General features: G+C 33.7%; 2 protein-coding genes across 2 annotated transcripts in view; both read right to left on the bottom strand.

Annotated features, from left to right (window-relative positions):
• LOC143240139 (nicotinamide N-methyltransferase-like) overlaps window positions 1–23185 on the bottom strand; it is a 425422-nt gene that overhangs the window by 389971 nt on the left and 12266 nt on the right. The gene's annotated exons all lie outside the window — the stretch shown is intronic.
• LOC143240141 (uncharacterized) lies at window positions 3435–4672 on the bottom strand. The gene is made up of 2 exons (XM_076482078.1): window positions 4475–4672; window positions 3435–4256 (listed from the first exon to the last, which is right to left on the bottom strand). Exon 2 carries the CDS (start codon window positions 3831–3833, stop codon window positions 3492–3494), a length of 342 nt encoding a protein of 113 aa, XP_076338193.1. The 5' UTR covers window positions 3834–4256; window positions 4475–4672; the 3' UTR covers window positions 3435–3491.

Here is a 23185-nt window from a genome sequence, read left to right as displayed (position 1 = left end):
TACTTAAAATTAATGCTTAGCAACTGATTGCCTTTGTTTCTTGGGACATAGCTGTAACATATTTTATAATATCACTTTATTTACCATATAAATTATGCAAGGAACATGATATCTATTGAAAAAAAATATGCTTGGCTGAAAATAATGTGGACGGAAATAAAACAAGTGAAACACAAAGTTATTGAAGAAACTCGTATACAATTATAATGTATCCAAATTTAATATGCATTGATGATAATTCTATAAATGTATCTAAACATAAAACAGTAGCCTATGCTATTTTTTTTGTAATAGACATGCGCACTCTACACATTTTGTAAAATGAAATACTTAAAACGACAGTGCACAAAATATAAACATTAGTATTTCCTCATTTTTGGTCGAAGCATAGAGGTTTACACCTTTCAGGCGGGCTCAGCATGGCCACGTGGTTACAGGGCACTCGACTCGTAATTCGAGGGTTGTGGGTTCGAATCCCATCACATAAAACATGCTCACCCTTTCATTCGTGGGGCGTTATAATATGACGGTCAATTCTACTATTCGTTGGTAAAGAGTAGCCCAAGAGTTGGTGGTGCATGGTGATGACTAGCTGCCTTCACTCTAGTCTTACACTACTAAATTTTGGACGCTAGCACAGATAGCCCTCGTGTAGCTTTGCAGGAAATTCAAAACATATCAAAATAATCCATTCAGGGCAGTTATTTGTGGGCCGCATCATGTTTGTTTACAGTTATGCTGTTTTCGATTATATATATATACACACACACACACAAATAAACCAAAGCCAAAACGGAAAACTTGTTCATTACTAGTTTCCGTCACTACCACATATAATCATTTATCATTTGGTTCGCTATATAATCACAAACAATGAATTTGGCACAATGTCATAACATCATTCACACAGCCAGCTTACTTTAGGTTACCGTACGGTGAATTAAAATGGACTGAAAAACCCGATAAATAGTATATACACATGTATATGGGAGATAATAGTATTTCTTTGGTTTAATTATATAAGTTGTACTGATGAGCTTGGAATAAGTGAAATTGCAGTCCAGAGAAATCAGGAAATGTATTAGGCTTCCATGTTACAAGTTCTGTTTTCAGGTTTACCTTCGTTTAAAACAAAGAAAATCTAAAATATATATATATATGCAATCATTAATAGTTGGTCCGCTGTAAAATATCGGATAATGACTAAGAAACAATGTAATAAGTTCATAGCATTATTCACAATCCTAAGTGATTTTAAATTACTGAAATATGAATTACGAGTTTATAATCTCATACATACTAATGATATCGAAGCTATTGGAGAAGGCTGATGCATTAGATGAATACAAAATAATAAAATGTGTTGACGAGACTCTGATGTAGCTTAGTTGTTGTTATTAAAATATATTCTTTTCTTTTCACCACACACTTCGTACAGTTCATATTAATTTTTGTGGATAAATAAATTATTGTAATGGCCAAAAGTATATTTCTTGAATTTTCATCTACAATAACTAGTGACAATAAGAACAGTGTAAGCGAGGTTACAGTTTCTAACAGACTGAAGCTGATAAACAATGATCTTGTCTTTTATATGTAATAGTATTAGCTCTTTTATTGAGAGTAATTAGTTCATATCAACTTGTTCAATTTGCAAACTGGTAATCTCTGATTATGTGAACCTGAAAGCTGTAAACATGCAGTCACAGAGTAATCTTGTTGCCACGATACTTGCATGTATACTTAGGCCTACTGATTGATACTTACGAACTATCGCTTAGATCGAAAAGCTTAGAAGCACGCCTATATTAAAGATGTACATTTCGGGTACTGAGAAAAGCCTACATCTAGGCCTAATTATGTAACTCGATTGATATGAACACGAAAATCACAAGAACAAACACACAATTTATAGAGATGTGATGCAATAAAACAATTCAACAGACCATACTGTAGGGGGGGATGATTGTATGCACCATACCCCGCACCTAAAATGAAGGGGGATATATACCCCCAGCCCCCCAGGATCTACGCCCCTGATATCAAACAAGAGTCAAACTACAACATGACCAAGGACATTGAACTATTGTCCCCTCTGTTACCATACTGTGTTTTTACTTTTGTCAGCAAAAGTATTAACAAAATTAATTATTCAACCACAATATTACCTCAGATCACAAATGGTTAAAGAAGACAGCGCTGTCTTTTACACTAACCACTGTCTTGAGCTTATTGTGAGCTTTTATCAACTGCCAGTTACTCCCATTTTGAAAATAAAAGTAAAACTGTTTTATATTCAGAACCATCATAATAACATTTTTTTTTTGCTAATTCTTATATTTCAATTAATTTTCTTCTTATCTGTTGGAGTGTTTATAAATGTTCATTGGACTAATAGTTTTATGCAGAGAAACAATTATAAATTTATATTTGCTTCAACATTATAGTGCTAAATTTCGGTTAAGTCAGGTATAATTTTGTTGAGCATAACACTGTGTAACACAAATATTGTTCATGAATAGTATGTGTTATTTCTTAATTGTTTATGTTATAAAGTACAGAAAATGACCATTATTCCCTTTAAACCTTGCTTTTGTGACCTGGATAATAAAATTTAGAAATTAACCTATTTTCTATGTAAAGGGCCGGCATGGCCAGGTGGGTTAAGGCGTTCGACTCGTTAAAATGGGCAAATTTGCACATTTTCATTTACATAAGGGTCTGAATAAAACAACACATGAGTCAAGATTTATATGTATTTATACTAACGTTATACAAAATGAATAAAATGTTTAGAAGTGAGAAGTTTTTCGAGATTTGCGACTGTAATGTAGATCACTTTCACGTATCAGTCCGCAAATAAAGTTTCCCATCATGTTTTCATTATACGCTTCTTGGTAGCGGCGTTCAAAGTCCATTATATCTTGATGGAAGCGCTCGTCTTGCTCCTATGAGTATGATCCCATACTCTCCTTGAATTTATCAAGATGAGCGTCAATGATATGGACTTTCATGAGCATCCTGCAGCCCATTTTGCCGTAGTTCTTCACCAGAGCCTCAACTAGTTTCACGTAACTTTCGGTCTTGTGATTGCCCAAGAAGCCCCAAACTACTGCAAGAAAGCTGCCCCAAGTATTTTTTCTTTCTATTGAACTTCTTGAGGAATTCTGTGCACTCCAGGATCTTCTTTATTTGTGGTTCAACGAAGACATCAGCTTTAACCTTCGCGTCAGACAGCTTAGGGAAGAAGTCTCGAAGGTACTTGAAGGCTGCAGACTTCTTATCAAGAGCTGTGACAAATTGTTTCATATGACCCAGTTTTATGTGCAATGGTGGGAACAACACCTTCTGGAGGTCCACTAGCGGCCTACACTTGACATTGTGTCTCCCCACAAGAACTCGATCCGTTGTGACCAGTGCTTCCTGTTGTAGTGCGCTGCTATTTCCCTCTTGTCCCAAAGGCAGAGATAACAGGGAAACTTGGTATAGCCTCATTGGATACCCATCAGGAATGCCACCATTTTGAAGTTTCTGATAATCTCCCAGCCATAGTCATCATACTTCAAGACTTCTAGCAAGGTCTTGACGCTGTTGCATTCCTCTTTGAAGTGTACCAAATGAGCCAGGGAAAGAGACGGATACTTATTCCCGTTACGAAGCAGCACAGCTTTAAGGCTTTTGGATGAGTTATTAATGAAGAGACGCCACTTGTTCGAGTTACAGGCAATTCCAGTTGCCTTGCACAGACCGGATACATTGTGGCAGAAGCAGAGCCCATCTTGACAAGTGAAGAAGCTTGAAAAATGTCTGACTTGCGACTTGCACACTTTCATCTTGCAAATCCCACTCCTTGAGCCTAGATGTTAAAAGCTTGGCATTCGACTTTGTCAGACTAATATGTCTGATGAAGTCATTGATGCCTCTTTGGTTAAGGTAGTATGGGCTTTTCTAACCAGCTGCACCTTTGAAATTGTAATTTGGATCTTCAACGTCTACCTCCTCTTCTGATTTGCTGTTTTCTTCTGAGGATGGCTGCTTTCTCTATGGAGGAGTGGGTATAGGGAGCACAGAGCAGTGTGGTACTGGAGCGATGGATGATGGAAGGTCAAGATATATGATATAAGATGCATTCTTGCCAGCCCGACGTTTGGAAGGGTTCACCATGTAAAAGTTGAAATTGCTTGAGTGGTCAGTGGCTTCATGTCAAATTCTTGGAATAGTGATATTCATGGCTCTCTTTTTCCCTCTGTAGAATCCTGCAAAAGAGCAAAATAAAATTGTTATTATAAAAAATAAATTTTATTTCATCCACAACTAATGTGTAAGAGGTTCTTGCAAAATATTTTATATGTGATATTTTTCTATACTACTGGAAATTTAAAAAATAAATTAAAAGATATTTAAATTTTAAAATGTTAAAATTTGTATAACATAAAATCTTAATATTCAAGCAAGCAAAAATTGTTCGTCTTACCTTCTAGAGTTTTTTATGCAATGCTCGCAGGTAAAATGAGGAGCCCAAGGCTTGTCTTGATCCCTGATAGGCATGCTGAAATATACCTTGTGGGCTTCATACACTTTAGCAGATGCTGTCACAGAGTACTTTTTCGCTCTTGTCTTGATACATTGGCCACATACGTAGTAAAATGCGTCTGGAGAATGTTTGCAGCTTCTTGATGCCAGCTCTAATAAAATCAGATAGGTGTACGTGTTTACTTAGGCAGCTAAAACTAAACTGAAGTGGTGAGTGGTGAGCTTCTGTAAAGGTTCTTGAAAATTCTACAACATTATCGAAAATTCTTGTAAGTTCGGGAAAATTCTATATCAGCTACTCAGCACTTAATCTACCTAGAATGTTCTGGAAAATGAGTAAAGTTAAAAAATTTCATTACCCAAGTCACAAAAGCAAAGTTTGAAAAATAAAATGGGTCTTTTCCATGTACTTTAGGCATAAGCAATTGGGAAATAACACTTTCTGCCCAGGAATAAGAAAAAAAATTATTAATTACTGCTATCCTGTTTATAAATATTGTTTTAAATTTACAATCTTCTAATAATTTAACTTTTTTGAACCTCGAAGGCTTGGTGATTAGAAGTCAAGCTTTCTCAACTTTTAATCAGCTGGAATGCATCAGTAATACATTAGAAAAGTAACCTGTTTATAGTAAACATTATGTTTTTTGAGATGGTAAGAATATTTTTTATGAAGCTTATATGCATATAGTGTTTAGTCAAAAAGAAATAAATTATAAAGAAAGATTAGTGAAAGTATCTACAGAAAGGTAGAAATAGTAATGGTCAAACATAACTATGCATTTAACGCTTTGAAACTTTGTTGAAAACAAATCAACTTATAAACATAAAGTTAAAATTATAATGTGTTATTTAGATATTTAAATAAGTGTCATTTTCAGGGCAGAATGCATGTTATACATGTTTATTATAAAAATATATCAGTGATAAGCATTTTACATATAAAGCATAAGAATTGTTTGTTTTTGTTTTTGAATTTCGCACAAAGCTACACCAGGGCTATCTGCGCTAGTCGTTCCTAATTTAGCAATGTAAAACTAAAGGGAACGCAGCTAGTCATCACCACCCACCGCCAACTCTTGGGCTACTCTTTTACCAAGGAATAGTGGGATTGACCGTAACATTATAACGTCCCCACGGCTGAAAGGGCGATCATGTTTGGCGTGACGGGGATTCGAACCCGTGACCCTCAGATTACCAGTCGAACGCCTTAACCCACCTGGCCATGTCGGGTCTAAGCATAAGAAAATCAAAAACTATGTCATGCAATTTAAATGTAGAAGTTAAATTATGATCACTACACTAAATGTGTATTAACGCAATACTTAAAACATAATGTTCAACATTTACAAAAAGAAACATATCAAATGATAAAACAAACACTGTAGAACTAATGAACTAGGAAACTGTTTTATACTTAAGACAATTAATAATTGTAAAAGGCCGTATGCAATACTATCTGCCCTTTTTGAAATAATAGATAGATTAAGATACTATGTGTGATAAAATTAACATATGTAACACTGTTATTATATCTGTTTCATTAAAATAATGGTTTTCCTTGTAACTTTTAGACACATAATGAAATCCAGACTACAATAGTGATGGAATAGTCACATATTGAGACGCCCTATGATGCGCTCACCTTTAAGTATCTATTTATAGAAACACTCTTCTCCAAACCAAACATAGTAAATCATGGTTATACCACCTGTATATACAAACACCATCCGCTAATGCAGAACTAACCTTAACAGCACACTTTGCTAGGTAAGCCTACCGTAACGGTGTTTGCTCTCCATATGACAGGTGCAGTATATAAGCAAAAAACTATAACATTGGTAAGATTAAACTAGAAAATTTAATATTATACAACAAAGTTGTAATTCTGATAATTGTAAACTCAACATTATATAAATTAGATAAAATATTGGTTTTAAGACTTTAAATGTTACTGTGAAGCTGACGATATATTGATATGCATTACCATGTAGTGTTTCGCTTGCAGACTATCTGCCTGCTCATCATACCAATGATGTATTTAGTTCCTCTTCATGTAACTATGATATCACGCCTATTCTAGGACAGACCCGCCCTCTGGTGCTACTTCGTTGTACTACAACATCATTGCCCTATGGTATATATTGCATAACAGTTGTGCAATACACGGGTATTATATAATTTGCATATTACTTGATATTTATGAAATTCTCAGGTGACCTACTTTAATCTGAATGAGGTTAGCATCCTTTGGGTTTGAAACAGTGCTCTAACTACTGATAAAGCTATTAAGTGTTTCGAAGACAAGTTATGGACAAACAGTATTCTAGTCTTTGAAATTTTGAACATGACAAATGTAACAAAAGCTTGTGTGGAAAATTCGTTGTTTTTTTTTTGTTAATAAGCAGATCTATAAACTGACTGGAGGCTTAGCTATTGGTTCTCTATTATCTTCTTTATTATGTGATCTTCTCATGATAAGATTTGAAAGTATTGTTCACTAAACACTACCCACAAATATGGTTAAAAGTTTGTGGCATGGCAGCATTGTAAAGAATATTTGATATATTTTTTTTCTAATTATTTGAATGGTGTAGAACTCACTATTAAAATTATTTGTGAAATTGAATAAAATAACAGTTTATCGTTTCTTGACCTTTTAATCAAGAAAAACTATATAAGCCAGAGCCTTTGTTTATCATACAACCCTTTCTGTTAGTATGACATTTCACTAAGAATCATTTCATACGATTATTTGTAGAGCCGGCACGATCATGTGGTTAGCCGCTCGACTCTTAATCTGAGGGTCGCGAGTTCAATCAAGTCACACCAAATAATCTTGCCCTTTTGGCTTTAAGAGCATTATAATGTGACGGTCAATCACACTATTCGTTGATAAAGAGTAGCTCAAGGTTAGCTACGAGTGGTGATGGTTGCTGCCTTCCCTTTAGTTTTACACTGCTAAATTAGGGAGGGTTAGAGCAGGTAGCCCTCATTAGTAGCTTTGTTCTAAAGTACAAAAACAAACAAACAATAATCGTTTGTAGTTAAACACAAAGTTATGCAATAGGATGTCTGTACTTTGTCTACCACGAGTATGAAAATCCGTTTTTCAGAGTTTTAAGTTCGCAGACCTACTGCTGAACCACTGTAGCTGATTTTATACAAAAGAAACATAAAAAATGTCAGTTTTAAATTTTTGTCTGCTTTTATCTTCACGTTTACAGAACTTTAAGAGTTAAGTTTTAAAGAAAACGATTTTCAAAATGAGCTTGAATAATAAATCTATTATGAGATAAAGTTTATCACCTATTATTGTTGATAAGAAACTTTGCAAACTTAGAAATAATAATCATAAACATTTGATGAAATGTTATTTTTACCATATCTCCCAGGTCTTATTTCGATTTATAAACCATTACATAAATTAGTCAGATATTAAATAAAATTAAAGATGAGCTTAATACAATGAAAAAAAAGACAGGTATTTATAAAATTGAGTGTGGTCATGTATACTAGAAGAAATTTAAGGTTTAGAGTGTACAAATATAAGAGAAATGTTAAAACCAGAAGTGGTAGTTATGCACCGACTCTAACGTGCAAGTAATACTATTCATGTCATTCAGTGGAAAATACAATATTATTTTTGCTCAACTAAATTATATGATGACTAGCAATACCAGAGAAGCTACTAGAATAATAAAATACTACAATAGTTATCGTATGTTCAGTAAGGATGAACGGTTGTTATGCCAGAAAATAAGTAGATTCCGAGAACATTTTAAATTCATTATGTAAATTAAATGGTCATGTGATTAGTATGTACAGGTTTTCTTTGGACAGTCCTGAGGATGACGTGATTTGACATCAAAATATGTAGCTCCTGCTTTGAGACTATCGATTGGTCTTAGAATACAGGTTTCTAACTGTGTATAAAAAAACTTTGTATGAGAATCTTGATTATATTTACACAAAGTTATCTTAAATTTTTACCTTTTAATATGTGATTTATTTTCTGGAGCAAGATACGTTCATTCTTATGTAAAAAACAAAATGTGTTTGTTTGGTACCAAGCTACACAATGGACTATTTGTTTTGTGCAGACCACAAGTATCTAAAGTCGGTTTCAGTAGTATGAATCCCTCAGACCTACCGTTGTGGTACAATAAAAGCCACACAGAAATATCATTTACTGTTTATTTATTCTACTTAATGGCTTATGCCTTAATCAAGGGTCTCTGTATGTCAAAAAATTACAAAACTGATTTTAAATTATAGTTACTCAAAATAATACAAAACTACAATCAATAATATTATGGAAGGCTAATTAATCTAAGAAACTATAACAAATGCACAACATTTTATGAGAAAATATAACTAAAATCATGAAAAGTTCAAGTTTCTGAAAGTCAATATAGAAATTAGATTTTGATATCGTATTGAAACAAATCTCATCAACTACGTTCTAAAACACGTAGTTTTACACATTTTCTGTTATCTGCTAAAAGATATAACAAATTAACAATATTTTCAAGTGAGGACACTTCTGTCACCCTCTGTAAGTCTATCTGTTACCTATAGCCCTTCTGCTATTGTGGTTTTGCTGTTGGACAGTTGAAAGTTTCCAGACGTACAATTGTAAAATGATGGACACAGGAGATAGTACAATGTGGCTCTGGTACAAAACGTGCTACACATTATTGTGACATTTATTTTTTACTTTTGAAACATTAATTCATTGAAAATATAACAATAATGTTTAATAAGAGTATTTCACATAGAAATTGATTGTATGATGCTCTTTATCACGTTTCACGTTATAAAGAACGAACAACAAAATATTCTGGAAAACAACATAATTGTTTGTTTTTTTACTTTCGCGCAAAGCTACACGAGAGCTATCTGCGCTAGCCGTCCTTAATTTTGGGTGTAAGAGTATAGGAAGGCAGCTAGTCATCATCACCCACCGCCAACTCTTGAACTACTCTTTTTACTAACGAATAGCGGGCTTGATCGTCACATTATAACGTCCCATGGCTGAAAGATTGAGCATCTTTGGTGTTTCGGGGATTCGAACGTGCGATCCTCGGATTACGAGTCGTATTTTTTAAACACCTGGCCATGCTGGGCAGGAAATAAAATAAAGATATATCTACTGATAATCTAAATATTAGTTAAATTGAAAATACTGAGGAGACAGTTACTTATATAGTACAGTTACTTATGTAGACAGTTACTTATGTTGTACAGTTACTTATGTAATGCACTTACTTATGTAGTACAGTTACTTATGTAGACAGTTGCTTATGTAGACAGTTACTTATGTAATACAGTTACTTGTGTAGTACAGTTACTTATGTAGTACGGTTACTCATGTAGTACAGTTACTTATGTAGTACAGTTACTCATGTAGTACAGTTACTTATGTAGTACAGTTACTTATGTAGACAGTTCCTTATGTAGTACAGTTACATATGTAGTACGGTTACTCATGTAGTACAGTTACTTATGTGACAGTTACTTGTGTAGTACAGTTACTTATGTAGTATGGTTACTCATGTGGTACAGTTACTTATGTAGTACAGTTACTTATGTAAACAGTTACTTGTGTAGTACACTTACTTATGTACTACAGTTGCTTATGTAGACAGTTACTTATGGTACAGTTACTTATGTAGACAGTTACTTATGTAGTACAGTTACTTATGTAATGCACTTACTTATGTAGTACAGTTACTTATGTAATGCACTTATGTAGTACAGTTACTTATGTAGACAGTTGCATATGTAGTACAATTACTTATGTAGTACGGTTACTCATGTAGTACAGTTACTTATGTAGTACAGTTACTTATGTAGACAGTTACTTGTGTAGTACAGTTACTTATGTAGTACGGTTACTCATGTAGTACAGTTACTTATGTAGTACGGTTACTCATGTAGTACAGTTACTTATGTAGTACAGTTACTTATGTAGACAGTTACTTATGTAGTACAGTTACTTATGTAGTACGGTTACTCATGTAGTACAGTTACTTATGTAGACAGTTACTTATATGGTACAGTTACTTATGTGGATACAGTTACTTATGTAGACAGTTACTTATGTAGTACAGTTACTTATGTAATGCACTTACTTATGTAGTACAGCTACTTATGTAGATAGTTATTTATGTAGTACAGTTACTTATGTAATGCACTTACTTATGTAGACAGTTTCTCATGTAGACAGTTACTTATGTAATACAGTTACTTATGTAGACAGTTGCTTGTGTAATACACTTACTTATGTACTACACTTACTTATGTACTGACAGTTGCTTATGTAGACAGTTACTTATGTAGTACAGTTACTTATGTAGTACGATTACTCATGTAGTACAGTTACTTATGTAGACAGTTACTTGTGTAGTACACTTACTTATGTACTACAGTTGCTTATGTAGACAGTTACTTATGTAGTACAGTTACTTATGTAGACAGTTACTTATGTAGTACAGTTACTTATATAATGCACTTACTTATGTAGTACAGTTACTTATGTAGACAGTTTCATATGTAGTACAATTACTTATGTAGTACGGTTACTCATGTAGTACAGTTACTTATGTAGACAGTTACTTGTGTAGTACAGTTACTTATGAAGTACGGTTACTCATGTAGTACAGTTACTTATGTAGTACGGTTACTCATGTAGTACAGTTACTTATGTGGTACAGTTACTTATGTAGACAGTTACTTGTGTAGTACGGTTACTTATGTAGTACAGTTACTTATGTAGACAGTTGCTTATCAGTTACTTATGTAGACAGTTGCTTATCAGTTACTTATGTAGTACGGTTACTCATGTAGTACAGTTACTTATGTAGTTCAGTTACTTATGTAGACAGTTACTTATATAGTACAGTTACTTATGTAGTACAGTTACTTATGTAGATAGTTATTTATGTAGTACAGTTACTTATGAAAGTGCACTTACTTATGTAGACAGTTTCTTATGTAGACAGTTACTTATGTAGACAGTTGCTTATGTGGTACAGTTACTTATGTGTAGTACGGTTACTCATGTAGTACAGTTACTTATGCAGTACAGTTACTTATGTAGACAGTTACTTGTGTAGTACAGTTACTTATAGTACGGTTACTTATGTAGTACAGTTACTTATGTAGACAGTTACTTGTGTAGTACACTTACTTATGTACTACAGTTGCTTATGTAGACAGTTACTTATGTAGTACGGTTACTCATGTAGTACAGTTACTTATGTAGTACGGTTACTCATGTAGTACAGTTACTTATGTAGTACAGTTACTTATGTAGACAGTTGCTTATCAGTTACTTATGTAGTGCGGTTACTCATGTAGTACAGTTACTTATGTAGACAGTTGCTTATATAGTGCAGTTACTTATGTAGTACAGTTACTTATGTAGACAGTTGCTTCTGTGGTACAGTTACTTATGTAGTACGGTTACTCATGTAGTACAGTTACTTATGTAGTACGGTTACTCATGTAGTACAGTTACTTATGTAGTACAGTTACTTATGTAGACAGTTACTTATGTAGTACAGTTACTTATGTAGTACGGTTACTCATGTAGTACAGTTACTTATGTAGACAGTTACTTATATAGTACAGTTACTTATGTAGACAGTTACTTATGTAATACAGTTACTTATGTAGACAGTTACTTATGTAGTACAGTTACTTATGTAATGCACTTACTTATGTAGTACAGCTACTTATGTAGATAGTTATTTATGTAGTACAGTTACTTATGTAATGCACTTACTTATGTAGACAGTTTTCTTATGTAGACAGTTACTTATGTAGTACAGTTACTTATGTAGACAGTTACTTGTGTAATACACTTACTTATGTACTACAGTTGCTTATGTAGACAGTTACTTATGTAGTACAGTTATTTATGTAGTACGATTACTCATGTAGTACAGTTACTTATGTAGTACAGTTACTTATGTAGACAGTTACTTGTGTAGTACACTTACTTATGTACTACAGTTGTATGTAGACAGTTACTTATGTAGTACAGTTACTTATTATGTAGTACGGTTACTCATGTGGTACAGTTACTTATGTAGTACGGTTACTCATGTAGTACAGTTACTTATGTAGTACAGTTACTTATGTAGACAGTTACTTGTGTAGTACGGTTACTTATGTGTAGTACAGTTACTTATGTAGACAGTTATCAGTTACTTATGTGAACAGTTGCTTATCAGTTACTTATGTAGTACGGTTACTCATGTAGTACAGTTACTTATGTAGTTCAGTTACTTATGTAGTACGGTTACTCATGTAGTACAGTTACTTATGTAGTACAGTTACTTATGTAGACAGTTACTTGTGTGGTACACTTACTTATGTACTACAGTTGCTTATGTAGACAGTTACTTATGTAGTACGGTTACTCATGTAGTACAGTTACTTATGTAGTAACGGTTACTCATGTAGTACAGTTACTTATGTAGTACAGTTACTTATGTAGACAGTTGCTTATCAGTTACTTATGTAGTACGGTTACTCATGTAGTACAGTTACTTATGTAGACAGTTAGCTTATATAGTGCAGTTACTTATGTAGTACAGTTACTTATGTAGATAGTTATTTATGTAGTACAGTTACTTATGTAATGCACTTACTTATGTAGACAGTTTCTTATGTAGACAGTTGCTTATGTAGTACAGTTACTTGTGTGGTACGGTTTACTTATGTAGTACAGTTACTTATGTAGACAGTTGCTTATCAGTTACTTATGTAGACAGTTGCTTATCAGTTACTTATGTAGTACGGTTACTCATGTAGTACAGTTACTTATGTAGTTCAGTTACTTATGTAGACAGTTACTTATATAGTACAGTTACTTATGTAGTACAGTTACTTATGTAGATAGTTATTTATGTAGTACAGTTACTTATGTAATGCACTTACTTATGTAGACAGTTTCTTATGTAGACAGTTACTTATGTAGACAGTTGCTTATGTGGTACAGTTACTTATGTAGTACGGTTACTCATGTAGTACAGTTACTTATGTAGTACAGTTACTTATGTAGACCGTTACTTGTGTAGTACAGTTACTTATGTAGTACGGTTACTTATGTAGTACAGTTACTTATGTAGACAGTTACTTGTGTAGTACACTTACTTATGTACTACAGTTGCTTATGTGACAGTTACTTATGTAGTACAGTTACTTATGTAGACAGTTACTTATGTAGTACAGTTTCTTATGTAATGCACTTACTTATGTAGTACAGTTACTTATGTAATGCACTTACTTATGTAGTTACAGTTACTTATGTAATGCACTTACTTATGTAGTACAGTTACTTATGTAGACAGTTGCATATGTAGTACAATTACTTATGTAGTACGGTTACTCATGTAGTACAGTTACTTATGTAGTACAGTTACTTATGTAGACAGTTACTTGTGTAGTACAGTTACTTATGTGAATACGGTTACTCATGTAGTACAGTTACTTATGTAGTACGGTTACTCATGTAGTACAGTTACTTATGTAGTACAGTTACTTATGTAGACAGTTACTTATGTAGTACAGTTACTTATGTAGTACGGTTACTCATGTAGTACAGTTACTTATGTAGACAGTTACTTATATAGTACAGTTACTTATGTAGACAGTTACTTATGTAGTACAGTTACTTATGTAGACAGTTACTTATGTAGTACAGTTACTTATGTAATGCACTTACTTATGTAGGTACAGCTACTTATGTAGATAGTTACTTTTGTAGGTACAGTTACCTATGTAATGCACTTACTTATGTAGTACAGTTACTTCATGTAATGCACTTACTTATGTAGTACAGTTACTTATGTAGACAGTTGCTTATGTAGTACAGTTACTTATGTAGACAGTTGCTTATGTAGTACAGTTACTTATGTAGTACGGTTACTCATGTAGTACAGTTACTTATGTAGACAGTTACTTGTGTAGTACACTTACTTATGCACTACAGTTACTTGTGTGAGTACACTTACTTATGTACTACAGTTGCTTATGTAGACAGTTACTTATGTAGTACAGTTACTTATGTAGACAGTTACTTATGTAGTACAGTTACTTATGTAATGCACTTACTTATGTAATACAGTTACTTATGTAGACAGTTGCTTATGTAGTACAGTTACTTATGTAGTACGGTTACTCATGTAGTACAGTTACTTATGTAGTACAGTTACTTATGTAGACAGTTGCATATGTAGTACAGTTACTTATGTAGTACGGTTACTCATGTAGTACAGTTACTTATGTAGTACAATTGCTTATGTAGACAGTTGCATATGTAGTACAGTTACTTATGTAGTACGGTTACTCATGTAGTACAGTTACTTATGTAGTACAGTTACTTATGTAGTACAGTTACTTATGTAGACAGTTACTTGTGTGGTACAGTTACTTATGTGGTACGTTTACTCATGTAGTACAGTTACTTATGTAGTACGGTTACTCATGTAGTACAGTTACTTATGTAGTACAGTTACTTATGTAGACAGTTACTTATGTAGTACAGTTACTTATGTAGACAGTTGCTTATATAGTGCAGTTACTTATGTAGTACAGTTACTTATGTAATGCACTTACTTATGTAGAACAGTTGCTTATGTAGTACAGTTACTTGTGTAGTACGGTTACTTATGTAGTACAGTTACTTATGTAGACAGTTGCTTATCAGTTACTTATGTAGTACGGTTACTCATGTAGTACAGTTACTTATGTAGTTCAGTTACTTATGTAGACAGTTACTTATATAGTACAGTTACTTATGTAGTACAGTTACTTATGTAGATAGTTATTTATGTAGTACAGTTACTTATGTAATGCACTTACTTATGTAGACAGTTTCTTATGTAGACAGTTACTTATGTAGACAGTTGCTTATGTAGTACAGTTACTTATGTAGTACGGTTACTCATGTAGTACAGTTACTTATGTAGTACAGTTACTTATGTAGACAGTTACTTGTGTAGTACAGTTACTTATGTAGTACGGTTACTTATGTAGTACAGTTACTTATGTAGTACAGTTACTTATGTACCACAGTTGCTTATATGACAGTTACTTATGTAGTACAGTTACTTATCTAGACAGTTACTTATGTAGTACAGTTACTTATGTAGACAGTTACTTATGTAGTACAGTTTCTTATGTAATGCACTTACTTATGTAGTACAGTTACTTATGTAATGCACTTACTTATGCAGACAGTTGCTTATGTAGACAGTTACTTATATAGTACAGTTACTTATGTAGACAGTTACTTATATAGTTACAGTTACTTATGTAGACAGTTACTTATGTAGACAGTTACTTTTTTGGTACAGTTACCTATGTAATGCACTTACTTATGTAGTACAGTTACTTATGTAATGCACTTACTTATGTAGTACAGTTACTTATGTAATGCACTTACTTATGTAGTACAGTTACTTATGTAGACAGTTGCTTATGTAGTACAGTTACTTATGTAGTACAGTTACTTATGTAGACAGTTGCTTATGTAGTACAGTTACTTATGTAGTACGGTTACTCATGTAGTACAGTTACTTATGTAGACAGTTACTTGTGTAGTACACTTACTTATGTACTACAGTTGCTTATGTAGACAGTTACTTATGTAGTACAGTTACTTATGTAGACAGTTACTTATGTAGTACAGTTACTTATGTAATGCACTTACTTATGTAATACAGTTACTTATGTAGACAGTTGCTTATGTAGTACAGTTACTTATGTAGTACGGTTACTCATGTAGTACGGTTACTCATGTAGTACAGTTACTTATGTAGTACAGTTACTTATGTAGTACAGTTACTTATGTAGACAGTTGCATATGTAGTACAGTTACTTATGTAGTACGGTTACTCATGTAGTACAGTTACTTATGTAGTACAATTGCTTATGTAGACAGTTGCATATGTAGTACAGTTACTTATGTAGTACGGTTACTCATGTAGTGCAGTTACTTATGTAGTACAGTTACTTATGTAGACAGTTACTTGTGTAGTACAGTTACTTATGTAGTAATTTTACGATTACTCATGTAGTACAGTTACTTATGTAGTACGGTTACTCATGTAGTACAGTTACTTATGTAGTACGGTTACTCATGTAGTACAGTTACTTATGTAGTACGGTTACTCATGTAGTACAGTTACTTATGTAGTACAGTTACTTATGTAGACAGTTACTTATATAGTACAGTTACTTATGTAGACAGTTACTTATGTAGTACAGTTACTTATGTAGACAGTTATTTATGTAGTACAGTTACTTATGTAATGCACTTACTTATGTAGTACAGTTACTTATGTAGATAGTTATTTATGTAGTACAGTTACTTATGTAATGCACTTACTTATGTAGACAGTTTCTTATGTAGACAGTTACTTATGTAGACAGTTAGTTATGTAGACAATTGCTTATGTAGTACAGTTACTTATGTAGTACGGTTACTCATGTAGTACAGTTACTTATGTAGACAGTTACTTGTGTAGTACAGTTACTTATGTAGTACGGTTACTTATGTAGTATAGTTACTTATGTAGTACAGTTACTTATGTAGACAGTTACTTGTGTAGTACACTTACTTATGTACTACAGTTGCTTATGTAGACAGTTACTTGTGTAGTACAGTTACTTATGTAGACAGTTACTTGTGTTGTACAGTTACTTATGTAGTACGGTTACTCATGTAGTACAGTTACTTATGTAGTACAGTTACTTATGTAGACAGTTACTTGTGTAGTACACTTACTTATGTAGTACAGTTACTTATGTAATGCACTTACTTATGTAGTACAGTTACTTATGTAGACAGTTGCTTATGTAGACAGTTGCATATGTAGTACAGTTACTTATGTAGTACGGTTACTCATGTAGTACAGTTACTTATGTAGTACAATTGCTTATGTAGACAGTTGCGTATATAGTACAGTTACTTATGTAGTACGGTTACTCATGTAGTACAGTTACTTTATTAGTACAGTTACTTATGTAGTACAGTTACTTATGTAGTACGGTTACTCATGTAGTACAGTTACTTATGTAGACAGTTACTTGTGTGGTACAGTTACTTATGTAGTACAGTTACTTATGTAGTACGGTTACTCATGTAGTACAGTTACTTGTGTAGTACAGTTACTTATGTAGTACAGTTACTTATGTAGTACGGTTACTCATGTAGTACAGTTACTTATGTAGACAGTTACTTGTGTAGTACAGTTACTTATGTAGTACGGTTACTCATGTAGTACAGTTACTTATGTGGTACAGTTACTTATGTAGACAGTTACTTGTGTAGTACATTTACTTATGTAGTACAGTTTCTTATGTAATGCACTTACTTATGTAGTACAGTTACTTATGTAGACAGTTGCTTATGTAGTACAGTTACTTATGTAGTACGGTTACTTATGTAGTACAGTTACTTGTGTAGTACAGTTACTTTTGTAGTACGGTTACTCATGTAGTACAGTTACTTATGTGACAGTTACTTGTGTAGTTACATGCCACTTATGTAGTACGGTTATTCATGTGGTACGGTTACTCATGTAGTACAGTTACTTCATGTAGACAGTTACTTGTGTAGTACAGTTACTTGTGTTAGTACACTTACTTATGTAGTACAGTTACTTATGTAATGCACTTACTTATGTAGTTACAGTTACTTATGTAGACAGTTGCTTATGTAGTTACAGTTACTTATGTAGTACGGTTACTTATGTAGTACAGTTACTTGTGTAGTACAGTTACTTATGTTGTACGGTTACTCATGTAGGACAGTTACTTATGTAGTACAGTTACTTATGTAGTACAGTTACTTATGTAGACAGTTGCATATGTAGTACAGTTACTTATGTAGTACAGTTACTCATGTAGTACAGTTACTTATGTAGTACAATTGCTTATGTAGACAGTTACTTGTGTAGTACAGTTACTTATGTAGTACGGTTACTCATGTAGTACAGTTACTTATGCAGACAGTTACTTGTGTAGTACAGTTACTTAAGTATAAGTTACTTATGTAGACAGATACTTATGTAGTACAGTTACTTATGTAGTACAGTTACTTATGTGGTACAGTTACTTATGTAGTACAAGACAACACCACGTGTTTTAAAAATTCCTTTTTATTTCTTTAATTTCCTTTTGGATCCAGAAAGCAGCTCCAGTAAACAATATTCAACCCAAACTCTTCCCTGTTGGGCAGACTTTATAAATACTTTATAACGATATTTAAGGAAACTTGTTTTTTGTGATTTGGTGAACTTTAAATTGTGTTACTTTGTTGTTAAAATGTAATGCTAGACTTTGCTTTAATCTAGCATTGTAAAGGTATTTTGTTTTATAGAATAACTTTGTTCTATTATCTTACAGATATGGAGGATAGGAGCTTTCACAGTGAAAGATAAACAATAAAGTTTAATCATAAAATTTCTTTCTATCGCCGGTACAAGCGGCCACTGTAAATGTTTACTCCTATTTTGTTTCATTTGGATTGTTTTGTCTTATAGTTTTACTTTGTTCGTTAAACTAACAGAAAGGAGAAGGCTGTCTCACATAGAACTAGTAAGCGAAAACTAGTAAAGGTTTCTCATTACCTCTTGTTCTCTCGTCAGTGCAACACAGCTACTGAAAACAATTGCCCTCGTTTTGTTTAGATATATTATATGTTGCGGATTTATATAATTGTGACAGTACTGACACTTTCTCTGTGAAGAACCCAGTAAAAGATCAAAAAGTAACGAACTCAAGCTCTGCAATATAATATCTACTGACTCTTCTGTTAAACAGATTCTACATATTTGCTCTGCAGGAAATTACGTATCAAAGTAGTGTTTGTTGGTTTTGAATTTCGCGCAAAGCTACTCGAGGGCTATCTGCGCTAGCCGTCCCTAATTTAGCAGTGTAAGACTAGAGGGAAGGCAGCTAGTCATCAACACCCACCGCTAACTCTTGGGCTACTCTTTTACCAACGAATAGTGGGATTGACCGTCACATTATAACGCCCCACGGCTGAAAGGGCGAGTATGTTTGGTGTGACGGGGATTCGAAACTGCGACTCTCAGTTTACGAGAATCATGCCTTAACCCACTTGGCCATGCCGGGAAGTATCAAAGTAAACCACATTTGTTTATAAGGCCGGTATATAGGGGGGTCCCAACATTCCTAGCCCCTCGTGTTGCTCCTAGAAATTCGTAATTCAGCACTAGTTCCCAAGTGCCTTTTCGGCATAAGAAGTATTTGTCATTTCGATATTGCAGATTAGTTTAATATAATACAATGTGGTATAGCAGTATTTGTATATACACAATAATGTAAACACCTACATTGAAGCAGTATCCTGCTTCTTTGTAATTGAGTCATATGACATATTATTTACTGACCACTCTATAATGTACAAAATATAAAATTAATTACTCAACATAAACAAACACATTAAAGTTGTCCAGTGTTCCGAAGACAAGTCATCCATTTATTTTAGAAGAAACTTCTTCACTTTTGTTTTAAAAAAGTAGGTTCGTCTCAGTGTATGTAGTTTACGTATCTACCTACAAACTTTATCAACATGTTCTTACAAAATAAATTTTACATTTTAACTATTCGTATAAGCAGTACTGAAAAGAGAACATTTTTACAATAACCTTATTATTTACTGTTGTTTTTCCTTTCAATGTGTTGATGTTGTGATTTGGTTTTCAATTAAATAAAACAACATCTGAGGACTTTAGCACATTTAGGTTCAATAGCATTCACGGGAACCATATGAAATACCCTGGTTTTATTGCTATCTTCATGCTATTACTTGAGATTAATGAGAATCTTTTACACTGAAGGTCTGTAGTTGTATCTAGTTCTTATAGGGACAACAGTAGGAGGTGATGACATTTTGGTAAAATACCTTGGTATTCCCAATCAACAAATAAAGTACAGTGTCGCTTTTGACTACCACTGCTACTATTATAGGGCCTTAAACTATCCAATCATAGTTTAAATTCAAGACAATAAGTTAGTAAACTAGAAACTTATAAAACACACGAAAAGGTAATGCGTAATTTTAAAACTAAACAAAAACATAAATGTTGCAGTATGTTGTACTTTAACTGTTTGTTTCCACATCCTGCTCTCATCATGAACCGTTATGTTTTAGTGCAATTGCTCGAATTTCCCCATGCAATAGTACTTCCCAATAGCACAGATATTGAAACTCGATGTTTAGCGTTATAAGCCTTTAGACTTACTCCTGTGCCACTAGGGAGCTGGCATCGTATAGTGGCTACTTTCTTTCATTGTTTAAGAGGCAGCAGTAAAGTTTTACGAGAATCGAAGGCTCAGACATTAGTCCTTCTTTGCAGCTCATAAAATTTCTCAGTGGCCTTGTCCATCCATCCCCGAATAAATTATTATATGATAATAGTATAAAATGTTATTTTTAGGTAGGGAAAAAAATCGCTAAGAAAAGGAGATTCAATTAGACATTAGAGTGACATGTTTTACAATGCTGTTGAAACTTACCTTGAACATTTGCAAAATGTAAAGTGCAATGGTATAACATACAATGGTTCATTGCGCTCTTTCTCTCTCTATATATGAAAGTTTGTTTGCTTGTTTTGAATTTCGCGTAAAGCTACATGTGCTAGCTGTCTTAAATTTAGCAGTGTAAGACTAGAAGGAAGGCAACTAGTCATCGCCACCCACCGTCAACTCTTGGGCTTACATTTTACCAACGAATAGTGGGATTGATTGATACATAATAACGCCCCACACGGCTGAAAGGGCTAGCGAGTTTGGTGTGACGGGGAATATATAAAAGTATATACATACGTACTTATCTCAGTTGTCAAATTGTTAACTTTAACATTTGAAATTTTCATTCTGAAGGCACACGATAATTGCTTGATTGTAATTTTCTTTTTTCCATAAATATACTGTAATATTGTTCTGGAATAGTACGTGATATTGCTTAGTTGCTTATGTTGAAAAAGTACAGAAAATGGCCATTTTACTTTTGTGACCGGGATAATGAAATTTATAAATCAGGGGCGTAGATTTTTTACACCCGATGGAGGGGATGATTTTGCAACCATTTATGTGGACTGTTCAATTTGCAAATTGGTAATCTCTGATTACGTGAACCTGAAAGCTGTAAACATGCAATCACAGAGTAATCTTGTTGCCACGATACTTCGAGGTTTCCATGCAGGTTTGTATAAGTGAGGTGTTGTGTACAGTTTTCAAAATGTTAATAAAATAAAGACAAATGTGTCACAAATTAACTGTCACATGAATTTATTCCTGCACACTGCACAGTATAAAAGATGGCCATTATAATTGACAAGGTTACTAATAACTTTCATTGCATGAATTATGTTTTCAAATATTAATAAAATTAGTAATTACCCTTGATAAGTTTATATTTACTGAAAAACTGTTCATGTTGTTTGATAAAAATAATTAAAATGTCTTTGCGAACTCTTGAAAATTACACATCAATACAATGTAGCACATAATTATTCATACTTTTATTGAAGTAAGATTCATTTAGTCCTCTACTCTACATGTTCCCAAACGTATACCTCCTTTGTGATGATCTGTTTATGAATTCTTTCATAAGCTCTTCTATATTTATCTTGTCGACCTCATCTTTGTGAGTGTGAAAAACTGCCACATGGTTGAGGCGACACTGAGACATAGTTGACCCTAACCACGTCTCCAACGTCTTAATGCAGAAAAGCTGCGTTCACATTCGCAGCTGGATACTGGACATACAAGCAAAATTTTTATGAGACGAAACACTTCACTAAACATCTGCTGGTTTGTTTCATGCATTTTACAGTAAACATCCTTCGCACGTTTCAGATATACTGCTTTTGTTGTTCCTTTGAACATAGGCAACTGAAACTCGAGCCGTTGTGCAGAGATTTCTGGATAGAAGTTTATAACCGAGTTGTCAATCTTGCCAGATGTGATCATGTTCTCAAGTGCCAGATATTGCCTCAAGTCATGGTTGTCTGCATTGAATCTAGTGGTCAGATGTTCTATGACTGTGTCCATAAATTCAAAATATTGGCTTCTGTAGTAATCTCTAGCTGTTGCAGAATGGTGTGCTGAGCCATCACCTGTGATCCTTCTGGGGATCTGCGAATGCGTGGTAGTTCAATACGCACCAGATCTATGGAAGTTACCTTATTCTCAGCTTCATCAAATATCTTATTGTAATTTTCCTCTGTTCGCAGTACCCGCAATTGCTCAACTGTCATTGCAGATGCTTCAATCATGCCAGATACTGTCGCTGATTTTGCTTGGAATGAACGGTTTAGTAACTTGAATGCAGCTAATGGATGCTAAGCTATCAACAATCCTAAAACTGTCTTTCCTTTGTGAAATCTATCCAGCAGACCTCGTGCTTTCACTGCTACATCTGATTTTCCATTTGCTAATTCAGACAAAGTATCAACAATGTCACTGTAATTGCAGATAGGCGGCACAACCAGCGTGTTGGACACAGTGGGCGGATGTATTTAATTGGACCATTGTGGCTGTCTGACCATACAATGTGTTCAAAGATTGTCTTGTATTTGTCTGACCTCTGAAGCAAGAC

The sequence above is a fragment of the Tachypleus tridentatus genome, chromosome 13, assembly GCF_004210375.1.
Source record: "Tachypleus tridentatus isolate NWPU-2018 chromosome 13, ASM421037v1, whole genome shotgun sequence".
NCBI classification, from domain to species: domain Eukaryota; kingdom Metazoa; phylum Arthropoda; class Merostomata; order Xiphosura; family Limulidae; genus Tachypleus; species Tachypleus tridentatus.
Note: the sequence above shows the minus strand (reverse complement) of the source record. Positions and strands in the feature narration are given on the sequence as shown.